General features: G+C 47.1%; 1 protein-coding gene across 6 annotated transcripts; it reads right to left on the reverse strand.

Annotated features, from left to right (window-relative positions):
* Positions 1–10,333: 10,333 nt before the first annotated feature.
* EIF2B5 (eukaryotic translation initiation factor 2B subunit epsilon) lies at positions 10,334–21,590 on the reverse strand. 6 transcript variants are annotated; one of them, XM_003894754.5, is made up of 16 exons: positions 20,435–21,590; positions 19,257–19,381; positions 18,180–18,365; positions 17,911–18,088; positions 17,740–17,820; positions 15,568–15,645; positions 14,994–15,306; positions 13,667–13,812; positions 13,300–13,441; positions 13,077–13,178; positions 12,795–12,902; positions 12,537–12,627; positions 12,117–12,240; positions 11,428–11,553; positions 10,940–11,050; positions 10,334–10,762 (listed from the first exon to the last, which is right to left on the reverse strand). In XM_003894754.5, the coding sequence occupies exons 1-16, from the start codon at positions 20,627–20,629 to the stop codon at positions 10,703–10,705; spliced, it is 2,166 nt and encodes a 721-aa protein (XP_003894803.2). In that variant the 5' UTR covers positions 20,630–21,590; the 3' UTR covers positions 10,334–10,702. The 6 variants fall into 6 exon arrangements, with proteins under 6 accessions (XP_003894803.2, XP_031519386.1, XP_021790297.2 ...); XM_031663526.1 differs by having other exon boundaries at positions 13,667–13,842; XM_021934605.2 differs by having other exon boundaries at positions 12,795–13,178.
* Between the last annotated feature and the right edge of the window lie 1,658 nt (positions 21,591–23,248).

A 23,248-nucleotide genomic window follows, 5' to 3' on the forward strand; every position in this document is an offset into this window, starting at 1 on the left:
TCATGCTGGTAATCCCAGCACTTTGGAGGCCAAAGCGGGCGGATCGCCTGAGATCGAGAGTTAGGACCAGCCTGACCTACATGGAGAAACCCCGTCTCTACTAAAAATACAAAAAAATTAGCCGGGCGTGGTGGCGCATGCCTGTAATCCCAGCTACTCGGGAGGCTGAGGCAGGAGAATCGCTTGAACTCGGGCGGCGGAGGTTGCGGAGGTTGCAGTGAGCCAAGATCGTGCCATTGCACTCCAGCCTGGGCAACAAGGGTGAAACTCCATCCCCCACCCCCACCCGACACAAAAAATAATAAGTGGATGCATGCACGCCTAAAACAGTAAGTCTCAAACCAGAACTAGGTATAGCCGGTTCCTCACAGATCTCCTCACCCCGTAACTTTTAATTCATTTAATAAATACTGAGGGCCTACTATGTGTAAGGCATATTGCATGAGATATAGCGGTAGCAAGACAGACAAGGCTGCTCTCAGGACCTTCTGTCTGCTGGAGGGACACACATAGGCTTGTAAATACATAGCTTCAGAATGACAACTGCTATGAAGAAGGTAAAACAAAGTGATGTGATAGTGACAGGGGAAGCCGGGCGCAATGGCTCATGCCTGTAATTCCAGCACTTTGGGAGGCTGAGGCAGGTGGATCGCCTCGGGTTAGGAGTTCAAGACCAGCCTGGCCAACATGGTGAAACCCCATCTCTATTAAAAATACAAAAATTAGGCCAGGCACAGTGGCTCATGCCTGTAATCCCAGCACTTTGAGAGGCTGAGGTGGGCAGATCATGGGGTCAAGAGACTGAGACCATCCTGGCCAACATGGTGAAGCCCCTTCTCTACTAAAAATACAAAAATTAGCTGGGCATGGTGGTGCGTGCCAGCTACTTGGGAGGCTAAGGCAGGAGAATTGCTTGAATCCGGGAGGTGGAGTTTGCAGTGAGCCGAGATCCCACCACTGCACTCCAGCCTGGTCAACAGAGTGAGGCTCTGCCTCAAACAAAAACAAAACAAAACAACCAAACCAAAACAAAAAAGATAGTGACAAGGGAAAGAGGTTTCCGGGTGGTTAGAGAAGTCCTCTTACAGAAGAGAAGACCTAGAAATAGTGAGGATGAAGCGGCTATGAGAAGATCTGGGGTGACAGCATTCTAGGCAGAGAGCACAGCCAATATACAGGCTCAAGGCAGGAATAAACATGTTACATTTGAGGAATGAGAAGGCCATGGTGACTAAAGGAATAGTTCTAGATGAGGCTGGAAACAGACTGACCAGATCACATAGGGCCTTGTATGCCACGGTCTTTTTTTTGAGGCGAGTCTGCGCTCATCGCCAAACTGGAGTGCGGTAACCAAATCTCAGCTCGCACGGCTCCGCCTCGGATCCATATTCTCCTGCCTCAGCCTCCCGGTAACTGGGACCACAGGCGCCCGCCACCTGTCTGACTGGTACGTGATTTTAGTAGAGGCGAGGTTTGCCCGTGTTAGCGCGCCAGGATGGTCTCGATCTCGACAGCAGCCGATCGCCGTCTCCGGCCTCCCAAAGTGCTGGGGATAAACTTTATTCCACTTTCAACCTGCCATAGGTCTTGAAAGTATAGGCTCCTTCTTCTCCATTTTGTACGCTGTTGCCAAATAAGCACTAGAATGACAACCTCTTTCAGATACCTCTTCTGCTCGGAAACCTTCCCACATTCCCCAAAGCCCCCAAATATCCCTATTCAAGGCCCCCCATAATCTAACCTCTACCTGCTTTTACAGGCTTTTGTCTTATATCCTGGCCACATTTTTGACTTCAGGGAAATGAACCCACTTGCTAGCCCCTGTACACACCTTATATATATTGTCACTTCATACCCTTTCCTTCACCTTCTTTAAATTTTTTATCAAAGTAATATGTTTGCATAAACAGCTTTTTTTTTTTTCTTCGAGATGGAGTCTCACTTTGTCGCCCAGGCTGGAGTGCAGTGGTGTGATCTTGGCTCACTGTGAGCTCCGCCTCCCAGGTTCACACCGTTCTCCTGCCTCAGCCTCCCGAGTAGCTGGGACTACAGGCGCCCGCCACCACGCCTGGCTAATTTTTTATATTTGTAGTAGAGACGGGGTTTCACCATGTTAGCCAGGATGGTCTCGATCTCCCGATCTCGTGATCCACCCCCCTCGGCCTCCCAGAGTGCTGGGATTACAGGCATGAACCACTGCGCCTAGGCCTTAAAAAGCTTTTTAACAAAACAGCAATCCTCCTCATTGGTATAGTGGTGAGAAAAAAAAAAACAAAAAACAACAGCAGTTCTTTGTCCTATTTCCCTACCACTCTCAGTACTTTAGCTCATAATACTTGTTCTTGATTTATGCATTTTAGACATTGCTTATTGATTTCCAAATTTGATTGATGATTATCTCTCTTCCACCTTACCTTTCCCTCTTAAAATAGTGAAAGCACACTTTTTGGCTAAGTCAATATAGTACTTAGTATTGACCTTATTTTGCCTATGAGCAAATGTTCACTGCTAAGTCATGTGGGGTTTTTAAATTGTGTTTTGTTTTGTTTTTGTTTTATTGATGGAGTCTCACTTGGTCGCCAGGCTAGAGTGTAGTGACGTGGTCTCGGCTCACTGCAACCTCCACCTCCCGGGCTCAAGCGATTCTTCTGCCTCAGTCTCGGAGTAGCTGGGATTACAGGCACATGCCACCACATCTGCCCAAATAATTTTTGTATTTTTAGTAGAGATGGGGTTTTACCATGTTGGCCAGGATGGTCTCAATCTCTTGACCTCGTGATCCACCCGCCTCTGCCTCCCAAAGTGCTGGGATTACTGGTGTGAGCCACCGTGCCCAGCCTCATGTGTGTTTTATAATTGTTTCCTTTACAACTTTTTTGTTTCCTCTGACTTTAATCATTGCCTTGTTTTTTCATTTGTTTTAATATATTATACCTATCATTAATTTTTCCCATGTAATCTAATAGTTTCTCAATACACACTTTGTTCACTCAATCAAAGCTATTAGATAATCCATCAGTTCCATTTTTCCCTGAAGCCTTCCATTCTTTTTTTCTTTTTTTTTTTTTTTATTGTTATTATACTTTAAGTTCTAGGGTACATGTGCATAACGTGCAGGTTTGTTACATATGTATACTTGTGCCATGTTGCTGTGCTGCACCCATCAACTTGTCAGCACCCATCAACTCGTCATTTACATCAGGTATAACTTCCAATGCAATCCCTCCCCCCTCCCCCCTCCCCCCTCCCCATGATAGGCCCCGGTGTGTGATGTTCCCCTTCCTGAGTCCAAGTGATCTCATTGTTCAGTTCCCACCTATGAGTGAGAACATGCGGTGTTTGGTTTTTTCTTTTTTTTAAGATGGAGTCTCACTCTGTCGCCCAGGCTGGAGTGCAATGGCAAGATCCTGGCTCATTGCAACCTCCGCCTCCCGGGTTCAAGTGATTTTCCTGCCTCAGCCTCCCAAGTAGCTGGGATTACAGGCGCCCGCCACCATGCCCGGCTAATTTTGTATTTTTAGTAGAGACAGGATTTCACCATGTTAGCCAGGCTGATCTGGAACTTCTGACCTCAGGTGATCCACCCGCCTTGGCCTCTCAAAGTGCTTGGTAGAACCTTCCATTATTTTGCTCTGGTCAGCACCGCTGGCTATCTCAGCCTGTGCACAACTATCATCCTGGGACTTCTCTGCATCTGTATCCTCAGAATTCCCTTTACGTGTCTCTGTGTTGGACCCGTTTCCTGGATACTTTCCTCCTTTGTTTTATTTATTTGTTTATTGAGATGTGGCCTTGCTCTGTTTCTCAGGTTGGAGTATAGTGGGGTAATCATGGCTCACTGCAGCCTCGAACTCCTTGGCTCAAGCGATCCTATCGAAGTGCTGGGATTGTAGGTGTGAACCACTGTACCCAGCCAACAATCAATTCTTGAATTAAGAACAGGCCCTTGCCTGTAATCCCAACACTTTGGGAGGCTGAGGTGGGACGATTGCTTGAGCCCAGGTGTTTGAGACTGGTCTGGGCAACATAGCAAGACCTTGTTTCTACTGGGGGGAGGAAAAAAAAAGGCTAGGCGTGTAGCTCATGCCTGTAATCCCAGCACTTTGGGAAGCCGAGCTGGGCGGATCACTTGAGGTCAGGAGTTCGAGACCAGTCTGGCCAACGTGGTGAAACCCCGTCTCTACTAAAAATACAGAAATTAGCCAGGTGTGGGGGCATATATGTGCCTGTAATCCCAGCTACTTGGGAGGCTGAGGCAGGAGAATCACTTGAACCCTGGAGGCAGAGGTTGCAGTGAGCCAGGACTTTACCACTGCACTCCAGCCTGGGCAACAGAGGAAAACTCAATAAATTAAAAAAAAAAACAAAACAAAAAAAAACCCCGGAAAAATGGTAATTAAAATGTTCTTGTTTTTGAGACAGAGTCTCACTTTGTTACTCAGGCTGGAGTGCAGTGGTATGGTCTCAGCTCATTGCAATCTCCACTTCCCAGGTTCAAGTGATTCTCGTGCCTCAGCCTCCTGAATAGCTGGGATTATAGGTGCATACCACCACACGTGGCTAATTTTTTTTTTTTTTTTTTGAGAAGGAGTCTCACTCTGTCACCCAGGCTGGAGTGCAGTGGAGCTATCTTGGCTCACTGCAACCTCTGCCTCCTGGGCTCAGGCGATTCTCCTGCCTCACCCTCCTGAGTAGCTGGGATTACAGGCATGCACCACCATGCCTAGCTAACATTTTGTATTTTTAGTAGAGACAGGGTTCTACCATGTTGACCAGGATGGTCTCAAACTCCTGACCTCAAGTGATCTGCTTGCCTCAGCCTCCCAAAGTGCTGGGATTACAGGTGTGAGCCACCACGCCCAGTCCTAATTTTGTTTATTTTATTTTATTTTTTTTTTGAGATGGAGTCTTGCACTGTCGCCCAGGCTGGAGTGCAGTAGTGTGATCTTGGCTCACTGAAAGCTCTGCCTCCCGGGTTCACGCCATTCTCCTGCTTCAGCCTCCCGAGTAACTGGGACTACAGGCACACGCCACCATGCCTGGCTAATTTTTGTATTTTTAGTAGAGATGGGGTTTCACCGTGTTAGCCAGGATGGTCTCGATCTCCTGACCTTGTGATCCTCCCGCCTTGGCCTCCCAAAGTGCTGGGATTACAGGCGTGAGCCACCGTGCCTGGCCCCTAATTTTGTATTTTTAATAGACACAGGGTTTCACCACATTGGCCAGTCTGGTCTTGAACTCCTGGGCTGAAGTTATCTGCCCGCCTCGGCCTCCCAAAGTGCTGGGATTACAGGTGTGAGTCACATCGCACCCAGCCTTTTTTTTTTTTTTTTTTTCGGCAGGGTCTTGCTCTGTCACCCTGGCTGGAGTGCAGTGGTGTGATCATAGCTCACTGCAGCCTTGAACTGGACACAAGTGATCCTCCCACCTCAGCCTCCCGAGTAGCTGGGACTACAGGCGGACACCACCACCCTTGGCTGATAATTTAAAATTGTTTATCAAGATGGGATCTTGCTATGTTGCCCAGCCGGTCTCAAATTCCTGGCATCAAGCAATCCACCTGCTGTGGCCTCCCAAAAGGCTGGGATTACAGGCATGAGCCACCATGTCCAGTTATTTTTCCTATTCTCTTTCTGCAGCCCAGTAGATGATTTTGGGCCTTATGGATTGATCCTTTACTACTTTTTTTTTTTAGATAGATAAAATATTCATGATTCAAGATTCAAGAAGTATGGAAGAATGGAAATACAGTGAAACGTTACCCTCCTATTTGATCCTCTAATCCTCCAGTTCTCAAGAGAAGGAATTAGTTTGCTTATTTTTAATTTCTAAGAACTCTTTCTTCTCCAATTCTTCCTTTTTAAAGTACTTTATGGACACAATATCTTTTCTTTGAGTTTTGAGAATAGTTATTGTAGCTTTTTCCCTATGAAGTTTTCAGAAAGCTCCCTACTTTGTCATTGTTTCCTTGGTTTCAATTTTCTATTTATTTGTTTTGGTCTTTCATATTGGAAGGTTACTCAGATGTTTAATGGTCTTTAGCTGTCTATTCACATTTAACAGTGAGATACCAAAAAGTGGATTGGAAGCTCAGTCTATTTACAAGGGTTATTAACGAACAGGCTTCATTGTAGGGTGATCATGTGGAAGGAAAGTTGACTTTATTTGTTGTTGAAGAAACCAAAAATGTCAGTATGCATAGGCTTTTTTTTTTTTTTTTTCTGCAGTTGTTTCTTTTTATACCGGAGGTTGTCAGTGTGTGCTGATGTTGAGTCTCACCGCTCATGTATTTTCACTTAGTTCTCTATTTTCGATCTAATACCTCACCTCTATCCCCACTATGCCTGCTGCTGAATGCAGAGGCTCTGATAGTTTAAGTTCCCCTGGACATTCTGAAATTTCATGGGCTTTTTCATTCATTATGCTGGGCACTCATGGACAATTGGTCTGGAAACTTGTGACCTTTGGGCTTAGGAAACCTTAAGTCTATCTGCTAACTTCCTTCCTACCATTTCTCCAGAGATGGAATCTCCCATTTTATGCAGGGGAGAAGTAGGCATAATCACTCGGCTGGATCAGATGAGGCTGGGACTTGGCGGGGCTTTTTCTTATACAGATCATCGAGTAATCTCCTTCCACCCCACCCCTAGTTCTCAGCGTCGTCCATACCCTCCTGTGAGGTGCTGAATCTTTTCTGGGTTCAGAAGGGCACATTGGCTTACTTCTTGCCACTAACTCCCTCAGCAGGTAGAACCCAACTCATTCTACTCTGTTAAGTCATTGTCGACTCTTCTGTTTTTCATCTTCCAAAATGTTGGCATCTCTCATTCATTGTCACCTCCTATTTTCCTTATCACTGGGTCACATGGCTTTATTATATGTATTTTGTTTGTTTGTTTGTTTGTTTGTTTGTTTGTTTTTTTGAGACGGAGTCTCGCTCTGTCGCCCAGGCTGGAGTGCAGTGGCCGGATCTCAGCTCACTGCAAGCTCCGCCTCCCAGGTTTACGCCATTCTCCTGCCTCAGCCTCCCAAGTAGCTGGGACTACAGGCGCCCGCCACCTCGCCCAGCTAGTTTTTTGTATTTTTTAGTAGAGACGGGGTTTCACAGGTTTAGCCAGGATGGTCTCGATCTCCTGATCTCGTGATCCGCCCGTCTCGGCCTCCCAAAGTGCTGGGATTACAGGCTTGAGCCACCGCGCCCGGCCATTATTATATGTATTTTTTGAGACAGAGTTTCACTCTTGTCACCCAGGTTGGGGTGCAATGGCACGGTGTTGGCTCACTGCAACCTCTGCCTCCTGGGTTCAAGCAATTCTCCTGCCTCAGTCTCCTGAGTAGCTGGGATTACAGGCACCCGCCACCATGCCTGGTTAATTTTTTTTTTTTTTTTTTGAGATGAAGTCTCGCTCTTGTCCCCCACACTGGTGTGCAATGGCCTGATCTTGGCTCACTGCAACCTCTGCCTCCTAGGTTCAAGTGATTCTCCTGCCTCAGTCTCCCGAATAGCTGGGATTACAGGCGCCCGCTGCCATGCCCAGCTAATTTGTTTGTTTGTTTTTTTGAGATGAAGTCTCACTCTTGTCCCCCAGGCTGGAGTGCAGTGGTGTGATCTCGGCTCACTGCAACCTCCACCTCCCAGGTTCAAGTGATTGTCCTGCCTCAGCCTCCCGAGTAGCTGGGATTACAGGCGCCTGCCACCATGCCCAGCTAATTTTTGTATTTTTAGTAGAGATGGGGTTTCATCATGTTGGCCAGCCTGGTCTCGAACTCCTGACCTCAGGGGATCCGCCCACCTTAGCCTCCCAAAGTACTGGGATTACAGGTGCGAGTCACTGCGCCTTTTTTTTTTTTTGTATTTTTAATAGGGGTTTACTATGTTGGCCAGGGTGGTCTTGAACTCCTGCCCTCCGGTGATTCACCCGCCTCGGCCTCCAAAGTGCTGGGATTACAGGTGTGAACCACTGAGACCGGCCAGGTCACATGCCTTTTTAAAATAATTCCTTTACTGGTTTTCAATAGAGTTTTTGGAGGGGACATAAAAGCTAATATGTTTAATTTTCCATATTTAACTGGAAAGTTTTTGTTTTGCTTTTAATGCATCCTTCCAGCCTATTTTTTAGGCCACTCCAGCATCAAATTTCTGTAGGGCCTTCCCTAATTACCCTAACTGGAAGTAATCTCTCTTTCCGAAAAAGCTCCGTAGACTACTTCTGATTTCTGCTATACATTCAGTACAGATCAGGGATGCCTTGTAAGTTACTTGTGTCTCACTGTACTAGGTCCATGCCACAATGCCAGAATCTTCATACTAGATACTAGATCCTGTACCTGACGAGACAGAAACTGAGATTTACTAGAAAAGTAAATTAAGCCAAACCCTGGCCAGCCTGTCTTTTCCTTTTCCAGTAATGCCTTCATACTTCCAAGACATCAGTCACCATGTCCTCAGTTTGTATCTTTTTTTTGAGACGGAGTTTCACTCATCGCCCAGGCTGGAGTGCAATGGTGCAATCTCGGCTCACCGCAACTGCCGCCTCCTGGGTTCAAGCGATTCTCCTGCCTCAGCCTTCTGAGTAGCTGGGATTATAGGTGCCCGCCACCATACCCGGCTAATTTTTGTATTTTTAGTAGAGATGGAGTTTCAGCATGTTGGCCAGGCTTGTCCCAAACTCCTGACCTCAGCTGATCTGCCCACCTCGGCCTCCCAAAGTGCTGGGATTACAGGTGTGAGCCACCGCGCCTGGGACAGTTTATGTCTTTCTACCCAACTAAAATGAATAAAGGCAACCATTTGATCTGTAATGTCTGGGGCAGTAGGGATGGGGGGCAGAGCATCGCTTGTTACAACAGTCACATTAGCCACAGTTTAAGTACCACTAAAGGAAATTATTATTGTTTTATTTTTTTGAGGTGGAGTCTTGCTCTGTTGCCAAGGCTGGAGTGCAGTGGCGCAATCTCGGCTCACTGCAACCTCCACCTCCCGGGTTCAAGCAATTCTCCCTGCCTCAGCCTCCCGAGTAGTTGGGATTACAGGCGCCTGCCACAACGCCCAGTTAATTTTTGTATTTTTGTAGAGATGGGGTTTCACCATGTTGGTCTCGAACTCTCGACCTCAGGTGATCCACCTTCCTCGGCCTCCCAAGGTGCTGGGATTACAGGCGTGAGCCACTGGCCCTGGCCAAAATTATTGACTCACTCTATATGAAGACAAGGAACTTGAAAAGACAGAAAGGCATGTCTCTTTTGGTTGAAGTTAAAGCAATACAGCAAAGTGACAAGCTCCAGGTCAAGAATCCAATATCAAACCTGGCTCTACCAGTTACTAGTTAGGGAAGCTCTGTGAGCTTCAGGCACCTTATATGAAAATGGGGATAAGACTTCATAGGGCTCATGTGTGGGTTAATGAAACAATATGTGAAAACTATTTGCCTGTCACATAGTAAACACTCTCAAGGGAAAGCACCCTTCACAGGGCCTTCCTGTGTTCTTGGGACTTCCATTACTGGCTCTGGGTTATATTTGTCTGTGGGGCCAATTTCCCCTTCACTGAAACACAATATGCTGAAGTACAGAGTTCTGGATTCTGAGGGTCAAGTCCTTAGCTTTATCCCTCAAGAGTCATGTGACCTTGAGCTGATTTATTTTTTTTTTGAGACGGAGTCTTGCTCTGTCGCCGGGGCTGGAGTGCAGTGGCTGAATCTCAGCTCACTGCAAGCTCCGCCTCCCAGGTTTACGCCATACTCCTGCCTCAGCCTCCCGAGTAGCTGGGACTACAGGCGCCCGCCACCTTGCCCGGCTAGTTTTTTTTTTGTATTTTTTAGTAGAGACGGTTTCACCATATTAGGATGGTCTTGATCGCCTGACCTCGTGATCCGCCTGTCTCGGCCTCCCAAAGTGCTGGGATTACAGGCTTGAGCCACCGCGCCCGGCCTGATTTCCTTATTTTTAAGATGAAGAGTGGCCCACCTTCCTGACAGAACGAGTACCAGATCAACTGGAAAAGGTATGTGAGAGGAACTGACATGTCTAATGGGCTTTACTTATGGTTGGCAATATAACCCTCTGGCAAAAAAGTGTTCAAAATGGGACTCTATGGAAATGGGCTTAGGCACACCACCCCAGGATCACAAGTTGGTCCCCAGAGGATGGAAAAGAACCTCGGCCCTCTGCTACCCATGAACCATGGGAAAGGTTAATTAGCAAGGTACCACAGTACCACCTAGTGGCTGGAAACCTCTGTCCTCCCTCTCCCCCAGGTGTTAAGGAAAGGCTACCATGTGACTCTGGTCACATACTTCACTGGCTGATTAGTCAGGGATGGAGACAAACCAAATACACCGCTTTCTCTTTTAATATTAACATATACAAGCAGCAGAGAGAGCCAGCTGCTCTCTGCTGTTCCCTGAGGGAAAGCCGGAGCACAAAGCTGTTCCTCTGGCCTTCCTCCAACTGCAGGGCCTGCTTAGCTCCTCCCTAGGCAGAAGCTTTGTTCCAGCCCCACTTCCCACATCCCAATTCCACAGTCAGGATGGGAGGCACATGGTTGCTAGCAGGGGAGAGAATACTGTAGTTCCAGCCTCTGCTCCTTTCAGTCTCAGCCTGGATGGTGGTCATTCATCCCTCTGCAGCTAGTTCCTTACTTGTCCCAGCCCAGGAGCCAGGAGGGTACTCAATCACACCCACAGGGGCAGGCAGTGTGACCTCAGTCATCTTCAGATGACTCCTCTTCTGCCTCTTTTAGCCACTGGATGAACCTCTGCAGCTGTAAGGAAGCAAAGGAGAGATCAGCTGGGGGAGGTGCACATAACTCTCCTGCTCCCCTCGGCATATAAACAGCTTTTAACAACCAGAGCCCCAGAAACCAACCACCCTAGAGTCTAGGGGCCAGGACCTGGGAATGAGATAACCATCTTGACGAGAGGAGGGCAGCCTGACGCACCTGTTGATTCTTGCGCAACTGCCGGCCCTTGTCAGTTGTATCTCTTTGGCTGAACCAGCTCAGAATTGTTTCCTCAGCCAGGATCTCCAGCTGGTAGAAAGCCATCAGTACCTGCAAAAGGCCAATAAAGGGAACCTCAGGGGCCTTGGAGAATCCAGCAGGATACTCTACCAGGCCCTCAGATCCCTCTACACACTGAGTAGCCTCCTCCAAAATGGACAAGAGTGAGCTGTTCACTCTGCTCCTGGGGCAGGTCTAACTTCTGGAACTATTGCTGGGGAGAGCTTTGCACATTTCCAGACCACCTCCCAGATGGCTACCTTACTAGCCCGGCTCCAAGCTGTACTATTCTAGCAATAAGCATGATATTGGGGGAGTGGATGGTCTATACTGGATTCACATTAGCTTCTATTTTATGTCTCCCACAGTGGTCACAAACCCTCATTTGAAAGCAAGTGCAGAAGAATGGGGCTTGAGGTCATATTCACCTTGGCCATGGAAATACCAAGAGCTTCATGCTCTAGGAAGAAGTCCTCAATGGCTGCTAACGCTTCCAAGTGGTCGGCTGCACGCTTTATGTAGTTCCTAAAAACAGGGCTCCAGGCCTTGAGCAGCTATGGAAGAAAGAAGGGAGCTGCAATATATTCCTGAGCATTCACCTGTACCTGGACATCCAAGCAAATCCATATTGATGACATGGGTGGACAAGAGGGAGATGATACAGGTTCTGTGGAATTATGTCGGAGGGACTTGGGAGTTGTTGACAGGGTTTGGGAAAAACAGATTCCTTAGGGAAGGTGAAAGGGGATCAGATGCTATAGGCTGCCTGCCTCAAAATACCTATTCCCACCCCAGAGGCTGATCTTGTGTTGGGTCAAATCGCTGCCATAGAGTCTGAATGTCCAGGTCCATTCCGAGTATACCTTTGGGGGCCTAGGATGGTATGAATCCTGGAGTCTCAAAGGCCAGTCAGTATTGAACTCAACCTGACCCCTCTGAACCAGCCAAGGCTGCTCTAGAGCCCAACCAGCTTCCAGAGGCAAGGAGAAAGGAACCAGAAGTCATATACCCAATATAACAGGCTAGTCTACTCCTGATTTCCTTTAAAGTCAAGTACAGCAAGGATGTGTATCTGCCTCTACCCAATCCCTTGTACTCAGCTCCGATTTTTGCTCACAGGAAGCAGCAGGGCACAGTAGCGGCTTGAGTCAAGCGGGGAATCCATCTGTTGCAGGGGGAACTCCAGGACCACGTGGCTCAGTACCTGCATCACCTCCTTTAGACTTATGTTATAGGCATACCTGTGGGGAGACTGGGGTGACACCAGGGCCTTCACTGGCCTTTCAGCAGGCTTAGAACTATGACACTGACAGACATTGAAGAGGAATTTGGATGGAATATGGAAGGGGAGGGTTTAGGAAGGAGAAAGTCCATGCTGAGGCTAGAACTTAATAGTGCTCTCCTTGCTCCAAATACTACTGGTCTTTCCATTTGAGATTTCCAAGGAATACATTCCTATTTGGAGAAGAAACGCTTATGAGAAAGCCTCTACTTTCCCGGGATCACCCCGAGGAGAACAGGGAGGGGCTGCTCTTACTTGAGAGAATTGATTTCCAGGACGAGATTGTCACAAGAAATGTTCTCCTCTTTGCCCCGCTGTAGTGTTCCTAGAACTTCATTCTGGAACACTGGAATCAAAGCAAGAGTAAGTTCATGGGCCAACATCATTCCAAAATGCCCTAAGTCATCCAGTCTTGACTTGATACCAAACCCTTTCTGAGGAACACAAGCCTCTGGCTAGTTGATCCAGGCAGAGAATAAACCGGTCCAGCGCATTTCTCCCCTGACCACTCACCTTTGATGTCATCCATCTGAGGGGAGCCTCCCCGGCTGTCCGGCTCCTCAGAATCCATACTTTGCTCACTTTCACTTTCACTCTCTTCTTCCATGTTGATCTTGAGTCCTGAGAAGCCATAATGGGTGAAGAAAAAGAAAAAAAAAGAGCCATCGACAGAGAGCAATATACCTGCCCTGTCTGCATAAATAAAGGAGTGAATAAGTAATGCGACTCTGAAGTATTCATTATCCTTCAAAATATTCCGATTCAGTAGGAGGGCAGGCATCAGGCCTAGCTCACCCCACAGATTCTGCTGCAGTTCCTCCTCCTCCTCCATGTTCATGCCTGCAGCTTTCCAGAGGTAGCCCTTGCCAGCAACTCCTACTTCTGCTGGATTGTAACCTGGAAAAGGCAATGATCTATAGAGGGCCCAGAGGAAACACTAATCCCTCCAGGAGGAAACACTGGTTCTTCTATGAGGCAGCGAGACACACAGATGCCCCACACCTGTCGAATCTCACACCTTTCATCTTCACTTTCTCCTTTTCTTGGTCAGTCTCAGAATCATCACTGAACTCCCCATCATCTTCATCTTCCTCTGCATCTGGAGGGTGCAAAGAGATTACCGAGCCCTCAGGCAGCATGATATTTGGGCCCACGACCACCTAGGGGAAAAAAACCACAGAACCATTAGTGTGTGGAGGAAAAGTGCATCCTGATAATGAGAGCAACTTTTTTCTTTTTTTTTAAACTAAGCCTAGATGGTAAATGAAACCACCGGATTTGTTCTCTCCACTCAGACAGGATTATGGGTGGAAATAATGTCCCTTCTGGCTCAATGTGACTGCCACTCAATTTGGGGCCCGTGCACAGTACACATCAGGTCTTACCTGGGAAGTGAGGACACAGCGTGGTTTCAGTGTCACTCGTTCCTTGACCTCAGCATTGTCACAAAGCAGAGACTGATGGATATGTGCTCCAGCAGCCACTCGAACACCCTGCCACAGGTAGGTCTGGTCCAGCACCACGTTATCACCTGGCTCAGGATGGGAAGGCCTCTGGGTCACTAAGGGTACCAACCGCAGAGCAGAGCCCTTCATAGAGGACAGGGCTGACTGACACCAGCACAGCTCCCACCTAACTCTCATTCCCCATCCCACAAGTCACCAGAAACACCCACTCACCCGCTAAGCCCAAGCCTGAGAAGAGAAGATACTTCACCAAGTTTACAAGTTATAGACTATATACAGCGCTTAAGAACCCGAGAACCTTCATGATTTCTGGGGACCCTCTGAACTAAAAAACCTTATTAGAATCATATCTATGTCTACAAGCAGAACCAAATAATTCCACCTCTTCTGGTACATTTTAGAATCCAAGTCTTTTTTTTCTTTTGAGACATGGTCTCACTCTGTCACCCAGGTTGGAGTGCAGTAGTATGATCATAACTCACTGCACCCTCCACCTCTGGGCTCAGGTAATCCTCCTGCCTCAGCCTCCCGGATAGCTGAGACTACAGGCACGTGCCATCACGCCTGGCTAATTTTTGTATCATTTGCAGAGAAGGGGTGTCACCATGTTGCCCAGGCTGGTCTTCAACTCCTGGGCTCAAGCGATCTTCCCACCATGGCTGGGATTATAAGCATGAGCCACCACACTCAGCCCCTAGAATCTGAGCCTTACTGTTGTTCTTGGAAAGGGGAAGTACTATTAGAAGCATCACATTACTGCAACCAAAATGAGTTACCAAGAGGCCAACCAGGCAGTTATGGTAGACTAAAAAGAACACTGGACTTACAATCAGAAAACCCAGATTCAGGTCCCACCATTATTGCCAATGACCTTGGGCAAGAAAATCTTGTTGAGCCTGTTTATTTGTAAATTATGAGGATTAATGAAACAATGTATATAAAAGCCCTTTGTAAACTGTAATGTGCTAAATAGATGTTGTTACTGCATGTTAATTATCTGCTTGCTCCTGAATGTGACTATAGGGTACCCTGGAATGTGAAGAGTCATCCAATGAGAGGCTCACAGGCCACAAATTAAGGTATCACTGTTTTCAAATCCCTGTTTCCTCCTTTCCTGAGGTAGCCACTCTAGTTCCTTATTCCTAGGGACTGTCCCTTGTGTAGCCATCCCTTGTGTTTCTGGAGACATGCACCTCCCAGGTTTCTGTTCCTAGGATGGTTGGCTTGATTCCCCACCTGTGCTCACCAATGCGGCAGCCAGGGCCAATGACACTGTTGGTGATAAAGCAATTGCTGCCAATGACAGTGCCAGAGCCTAGGAGCACATTTTCCTCTAGGATGCTGCCATGGCCCAGGCTGACCTCAGGCCCTCGGTAGATATTGTGCCGGGAATGAGTGCAGCTCTGGGTGGTGCTGTCAGTGAAGTTCGCCTCTGGGGTGAGAGGGTAGACCCATCGGCGGATGACGTCAGCACAGACAGCTGAGTACATGTGTAGGTTGGAGACACGGGCACCATATTCCTTAGCTGTTACGTGCATGTGGATCTGGTTCCCTAGAATCTGAATGAGAAGGAAAGGGAGGTCACCTAAGCAAGAAAGACAGGAAGAATGCCCCAAAGTACAAATTTTCTAATCCTTGTAAGTTCCCCTCTGCCTCTCACTGCCACAAAGACTCTTCTTTGTGTACTGTTCCTCCTGCCCCCGGCTTTTCCTCCCTCCTAAGCCTCAATAAAACACAAAAAGGGATCAAAAGTTACCAGCATGAGATACAATCATAGACTTCTCCTCTCTCCTAAAGAGGCATTGGAAGACTTTTCTCACCTCCTCATTCACTAAGAGACCTCGCACAAAGTCATCTCGAGTTTGGTAGTCAAAGTTGTCTGTAAAGAGTTGCGCCACCTGTGGAAGGGAAGCGGAGCGGGCTAGAATTAAGTACTATTCTTTTTTTTTTTTTTTTTTTTGGAGACGAGTCTAGCTCTGTTGCCCAGGCTGAAGTGCAGCTGCATGATCTCGGCTCACTGCAACCTCCGCTTCCTGGGTTCAAGTGATTCTTGTGCCTCAACCTCCCAAGTAGCTGGGATTACAAGTGCCCATCACCACGCCCAGCTAATTTTTGTATTTTTTTTTTTTTTTTTTAGTAGAGATGGGGTTTCACTGTGTTGGTCAAGCTGGTCTCGAACTCCTGACCTCATGATCCACTCACCTTGGCCACCGTGCTCGGCCAGGATTAAGTACTATTCTCTAGGAGCACAGATAAACCCCCAGAGACCTAGCAAACCCTATGACAGCTGGACATGGACCAGAATTCCAAAGAGACTCCCAGTGGGATACTGGAGACAAGATATTTGCTTTACAACAGATTCTAAAAAAGAAAAAAAACCTGGCTGCAGTGGCTCATGCCTGTAATCCCAGCACTTTGGGAGGCTGAGGCAGGCAGATCACCTGAGGTCGGGAGTTCGAGACCAGCCTGACCAACATGGTAAAACCTTATCTCTACTAAAAATACAAAAATTAGGCCGGGCGCGGTGGCTCAAACCTGTAATCCCAGCACTTTGGGAGGCCAAGATGGGCGGATCACGAGGTCAGGAGATCGAGACCATCCTGACTAACACAGTGAAACCCCGTCTCTACTAAAAAATACAAAAAACTAGCTGGGTGAGGTGGCAGGCGCCTGTAGTCCCAGCTACTCGGGAGGCTGAGGCAGGAGAATGGCGTAAACCCGGGAGGCGGAGCTTGCAGTGAGCTGAGATCCGGCCACTGCACTCCAGCCTGGGCAACAGAGTGAGACTCCGTCTCAAAAAAAAAAAACAAAACAAAACAAAACAAAAAAAAAACAAAACAAAAATTAGCTGGGCGTAGTGGCACATGCCTGTAATCCTAGCTACTTGGGAGGCTGAGGCAGGAGAATTGCTTGAATCTAGGAGGCAGAGGTTGCGATGAGCTGAGATCGCACCATTGCATCCAGCCTGGGCAACAAGAGCGAAACTCTGTCTCAAAAAAAAAAAAAAAAAAAAAAAAGTCTGGGTGCAGTGGCTCACGCCTGTAATTGCAGCACTTTGGGAGACCAAGGCGGGAGGATCACCTGAGGTCAGGAGTTAGAGACCAGCCTGGCCAATATGGTGAAACCCCATCTCTACTAAGAAATACAAAAAATAGCCGGGTATGGTGGCGCATACCTGTAGTCCCAGCTACTTGAAAGGGTGAGGCAGGAGAATCACTAGAACCCGGGAGGCGGAGGCTGCAGTGAGCTGAGATTTTGCCAGTGCACTCCAGCCTAGGCGACAGAGTGAGACTCCGTCTCAAAACAACAACAACAAAAACCATAGTGGCTCATGCCTGTAATTCCAGCATTTTGGAAAGTCGAGGTGGTCAGATTGCTTGAGCTCAGGAGTTCATGACCAGGCTGGACAGGGCAAAACCCAGTCTCTACAAAAAAATACAAAAATCAGTGGTAGTGCATGCCTGTGGTTCCAGCTACTCAGGAGGCTGAGGCAGGAGGTTCACCCGAACCCAGCAGGTTGAGGCTGCAGTGAGCCATCATAGTGCCACTATGCTCCAGCCTGGGCCACAGAGTGAGACCCTGTCTCAAAACATATATAAATAAAAATGAAAATAAGGCCAGGTGTGGTGGCTCATGCCTGTGATCCCAGCACTTTGGGAGGCCAAGACCAGCCTGGACAAAATGGTGAAACCCCATCTCTATTAAAAATATAAAATTAGCCAGGCATGGTAGTGTGTGCCTGTAATCCCAGCTACTCAAGAGGCTGAGGCAGGAGAATCACTTCGACCTAGGAGGCAGAGTTTGCAGTGAGCTGGGATCACACCACTGCACTCCAGCCTGGACAACAGAATGAGACTCTGTCTCAAAAAATAAAAATAAAAATAATGAAAATAAAGAGGGAGAAGAAATATACCCTGGCCTTCTAAGGGTGCAATAACAGACATACAGAGTTCTACTCTTTGGGTGTGTAGCCCCAGCCCTAAAGAGCTCACCTGAGGAGAACAGATGCTGATATGACAATCCAGTAAATCATATCGAACCTCCACTCCATCACTACTGCCCTGAAACAGGCTCTGTCGGGAGAAGTTACAAGGACTTTAATTCGTTTCTCCCACTGAAGCCTGTCACTTCCCCACTTCTAAGGACCCCAGATATCCACACACCAGAGGAAACGAAAAACGCCGGAGACCCTGGGTCTTCTGAAAATGGAGAACCCTGTTTGTGGCATTATCCACAGCCACTACCACATTTTCTTCGTGGCAACGAGTTGGGTGGCTGGGGGATGACTCCTTGAAGATCATCGTCATCACCGAAACATTTTTTTCTAGCTTCCGTCTCAACCTATAAAGGACAGGAGGGAGAGAACTGCAAAAAGCAGTCTCAGGGCTCTGCTGGTCTTTAACCCTTGTTCCTGTCATTTTCCCATCCTGACCTGTGTTCCTCAAGGGCTCTGGTGATATTGATGTTTGAGATGACATCCCCATACACCAGAAGGAAGTCAGAGCGCACCAAGGCCTTGGCATCAACATCACGGAGGACATCTCCCAGTGATCGATAGAGCTCTGATGTAATTATTCGAACCACATTGAGAGATGTAGGGCGGCACCACTTGGACTTCCTAAAGGAAGGGAGGGTGAGGGGAATGAATATATCAAGCATAAATATCATTTGAGCCTTCCCCATTTTTCACCCCCATTCAGCATTCACAGTCCTTCTCAATGGCTTTTTTGGGTTCTTGCCAGCGTCTTCAACTTCAAAGAGAATCATGAACTACAATGAATGCTTTCAGCATCCTGTGTCACCAGTCTTGTTTTATGGGTTAGGAAACATGGTTATTTCCCCTCCATACCTTGACCCCTTGTCCCTAAACATCAATTTGAACTCAAAATCCTGCTGAAGCCTAGGGTACACAAAGTACCCTGGGAACACACCTCATGTCAGCTTTCCCCTTCTGCAATCCATATAACATTTAGCAACTGTCTGATGGAGACCATGCTAATGTCCTAGTCTTTATTTCCTGGACTTCCATAAGTGATGCGATTCCCTAGTTTTCAAGATTTCAAAAAACATGTAAGTGCTCACTACATGCTTGGGACTGAGTTAGGCAGTGGGAATACAAAGATGACAAGGAACTCATTTATATCCTTGAAGGTGAGAACAAACAAGATTTAGAAACTCAGTGGGAAAACAAAGATGTTATCGTTGTAACTTCCATACTGAAGCCATTACATAAAAGTAAAGTCCACTGGGACCAAACTTTATAATGAGATTCAGAAAAAACCCAAGTTTATTCTTTAATCTTTGTCACAGAAAACCCAAGACAGACAGATACAAAGTTTCAGCTGCTCACCTCCTGATAAGTGTAAAAAATACCCTTAGAACTTACAATGACCTCTAAGTAGACACATTTTTCCCTTCTCACATTTCCCCTTAGTTACATTCATCCTGAAGAAACTAGAAAAAGATGGCGAAACATGGAAAGAAAAGAAGAAAAGTTGCAGGGCCTTACAGTAAATGTTCTTTGATTTGAGCAGCTTTCCAGCAACAAAAGACAAATGTTTCCTGTACACCTGTGGCAGTCAGGAATTCCAGAGTATAGTCAATTAATGCCACATTGGCCAGGGGCAAGAGGACCTGAAGGATAGAAGATGAAAAAAAATTGAGGTCTCGAATCCCTTTGCATACCCCACTGCAACAATTTTCACTCCTCTATTAATATTTCCAAATGGTGTAATTTTGCTGTATCTTTGCAATTCAAAGGTAAACAGGTTCCTGCCTTTGATGTTCACGTCATGCTCTAAGCCTGAGTCTGAAACGTTGCAATTTGGGGATGGTAAGTACAGAATCTGTGTGCCTTGTATCAGACACAGAGCTGTGACAGAATGGCAGTTCACCGCTGGCAAAGGATAATACTGGAAATCAATCATATTTCCATAAATTTAAGCATTGCTAAGGCCTTCTTCCCCATAAGATTTCCTTCCTTGATCCCTTTCTAAGTGTCAGAGGTTAGCTATCTCCCGTCACTTTTCAAAAATGAACAGCCATTAGGCTTTTTCGAAAGAATTAGAGAGGATTTTCTTAAATCCCATGCAGTTCCCTCTCTCTGAACTGAGGGCTGCTGAATGACCCAGCTGAGTTCAATACTCCATTGTCTAGACAACTCGGGAGCTGATGGCAATCAACCACTAAACCCATTTTGTCCTTTCGACAGATAGCACCGGGTATCATTAGAACCTGGAGGGGAAAAAAAAAGTACACTGACCGAGATCTAGCCTCTTCTTTTTAAGGCATATTACCGCCCTTTCAGAGGCAAAAGGTCGTTTCTTTTCACCTAAGCATCCGTCATCTGCAAGGTTAAAAGCGGCGCAGCCTCTTCTAGGGGCACTGAATCCCCGCGTGAAGAATTCTCTCAAGCGCTGTTTCTACATTTAGCTCTCTTCATTCCTTTCAAACCCGAGGCGTACAGCATTACGAATGCCCAAATCTGCCGGCCACTAACTTGGTCAGCAGTCATCAGGGTTTAAGACAGTACCTCTGCCTCCTTCCTAACCACGTAAATTCGGTTTTAGGATAACAGTATTTACACAAGTCCTTCAAAGGCTTGCCGTAGTAGTTAGCCGAAAGGAGAACTTGCTCCAGCCCTGCCACACTTCCTGCCCTCTGGCTGCTCGCGTGCGCTGCGCTCACCCGAGGCTGGTCCTTGGAGATGGGGAAGAAGCGGCGATCGAAGCTATCGGCCACCAGAACTGCTTGTAGGGGCGGCGGCGGTTCCTCCTCCGCCCCTCTGGCTCCCCCGCCACCGCTGCCTCCCGGCCCCGCGCCGCTGCGCTTGTTGGCCCGACTAACCACCACACCAGGCGGCGCCACTACAGGGGCCGCCATCTTCTTCTCTCACGGCCACCACTTCCGCAAGGAAGCTGACACCGCACGCAATAAGGGACAAAAAGGATCCAGCGCTTGAAATGCAATGAACTAATTAACGAAGGGAAGGAGGAGACGAGGAGGGAGCAGTGCGCATGCGTCTTCTGCGGGCGCCCACAGAGTTCTGAGGTTGATCCCGGAGGCGCGAGGAGTGGGGACGGGTCGCGGTTGTCCCGGCCCCTGGAGGCGCAGGGTAGGGGTGGGGTCCCATAGACGTCAGACTCGGTCGGCAAGTATCGTCGGCCTTCATTTGTCTGTGAACAAGTCGAGATTCTTGCAGCGTGATAGGATTTGTGGTCGCCACGAAGGGGCCAGCTCCATCCGGAACCTGTAATCGTCCAGCAGTTTCCCCGCCCCGCGCATGTGAAATATGTAGCCCTCCGTATTCATTCTAGAAACTTCTGGGAACCCAGCGCCTTGGGGAGATGGAACCAAGCCAGATGTCCCCCCGCTGCGAGGAACTCAGAACCTGCATAGAGAAGGTGGCATATAGTAGGGAGACTAGTAATTCCATTGAGCGCTGATTTTGGGCTAGGCACGATACAAGCATTATCTCATTTAATTCGTCACATATCTCCGCAAAACATCTTATTCATTCGTTCAGCAAACATTTCTTGAACTCTCAGAAGGATGAAGGAAGTTTACCCATCTAGTAAGTGGAAGAACTGGTATTGGAACCCGATCTGTCAGACTGCAGAGTTCCACAATCTTGCTGCCAAGTTATGTGGGGATAACAATGACTATTTAATGTCATCTATTCATTCTTCCAGCCTATCATCCTCCTCTGTCTTAAGCAGAGTGGAGACAGGGGTGGATCCAGGCACACCAGTAAGTTGTACTGGCATTAAGCAGTAAGCTTTCTGGGCAGAGGAAAGTGCGGGCGTAAAGGTCCAAGGCTTGAAAAGGCGCAGCAGCACCTTTCTCTCTTCGGGGAAAGATGCGGGGGCTGCGGGGAATAAACCAACCCTGCAGAGGGGCGGGGCCGTGGGAAAGCGGTGGAACAAGGCAGGAAGCCTGGGCGTCATTTGGGAGGCAAGAAGCTTTTCTGTAAAGCATCGCGCCCTTTCTGCACGGGACCTGTCCAGGTTCCACGCCACAGGCTTCTGCAGTTCCTGCAAACTTCCCATCCCGCCCCGCGTTGCACGTCTGGACTTGGAGTTTGCGATGCTGAGCGTTGTTTCCACGTGGCGATTCCGACTTGACCCGTCGTGTCCCGGCGCTCGCCTGGTGGAACCGAGGAGTCTGTCATTTCTTCCCTGGTTAGGGTGCTGAACGAAAACCGTTTGATTTATCCTGGAAAAGGAAAGGCTGAAGGCAATTAAGTAAAAGTTTTCAATTAAATGAATGCACGTTGTAGAAAAGGAATGTTCAACTGTCTTACAAATCCAGAGGTAGAAATGGGGGTCGGGGGGAGGAATTAAATAGGACACACACACACTCTGGGGGGGCAGGGTATGGAAGGTAGGTCCGATTGCAGCATTTATTTTAAATGATTCCCGCAACCTTGGGAAGTTGGGAAGTGGTGAATCCGCTGCCGAAAAGCATTTGTGCTTATGGTAAATCCAGGTCTTAAAATTCTGTAGACTGGTAGCTATATGGATATGATTTTAATAGATGAGTTTCAGGAAGACTCTCTCAAACTTTTTTTTTTTTTTAAACTTACTTGAAATATATTGGAAACCACATATACATAATCTCTCACACACACACTACATAAAGAAGTAAAATTTCCTTTCCCCACTTCTTTCATCCTATCCAATCTGTAGAGTCATAACCATTCTTAATAATTTGATGGGTATTCGTTTCATTTCCTCCCTAAATTTGTATATCTCGAACTAGAGCTAGAGTGTATGCCTACACACACACACCCATACATATGTATTCAAGTATAATATATGTATATCCACATGTATTCAAACACAGAATTATGTTTAGATAATTATGGTTATATGCTGGTATGCTAGAGCCAGACTGCCTGGCTTCCTTTCCAGACCCTAGATGGGTAACTTTGGGCAACTCAGCCTCTCTATGCCTGGACTTCATCTTTGAAACAGGATAATAATAATACTTATCCCATACGGTTCTTGTGAGAATTAAATGAAATAATATATGAAAAGCCCTTAGAACAGGCATTGACACATTGTGAAGGTAACGTAGCTATTTTGATAGTTATGCATTTTGTCTGCAACTTGATTTTTATTTAACATATGAGGGAATGTAGACAAACGTAGCAATTTTCAATGATTCCATTAAATTCCATAGCATGAATATACCATTGTTTATCCAACCATTTCTCTCTTGAGAAATATTGCAGATTTTTTTTGCAGTTTCTACGATTACACATAATGCCGCAATAAACGTATTTCTACATATAGTCTTTATAAATTTGCATTTATTTCTTAGACTTTATTATTGAATTAGAGTAACTGGTTCAAATTGGATGTAATTCCCATGGCAGAGGGTACATTGTTGAACTCACTGGCAAGTCTGATGAGGCACTGGTGGAACTCATAGAGATATTGCTTAATTGCTCTCCCTGGACAATGTGTGATTTTGCACTTAAACCAGCAATGTATGAGA

Source organism: Papio anubis, chromosome 2, assembly GCF_008728515.1.
Source record: "Papio anubis isolate 15944 chromosome 2, Panubis1.0, whole genome shotgun sequence".
NCBI lineage: Eukaryota > Metazoa > Chordata > Mammalia > Primates > Cercopithecidae > Papio > Papio anubis.

What these genes read in the sequence shown, in the direction of transcription:
- EIF2B5 (XM_031663525.1), bottom strand. Translation starts at nt 20,629, where the DNA reads ATGGCGGCCCCTGTAGTGGCGCCGCCTGGTGTGGTGGTTAGTCGGGCC. An exon ending in TGGCCCTGGCTGCCGCATTG is followed by an intron (nt 13,843 to 14,993) that starts GTGAGCACAGGT and finishes TGGTACCCTTAG; the next exon opens with TGACCCAGAGGCCTTCCCAT. An exon ending in AGTTGCGCAAGAATCAACAG is followed by an intron (nt 10,763 to 10,939) that starts GTGCGTCAGGCT and finishes GCTTCCTTACAG; the next exon opens with CTGCAGAGGTTCATCCAGTG.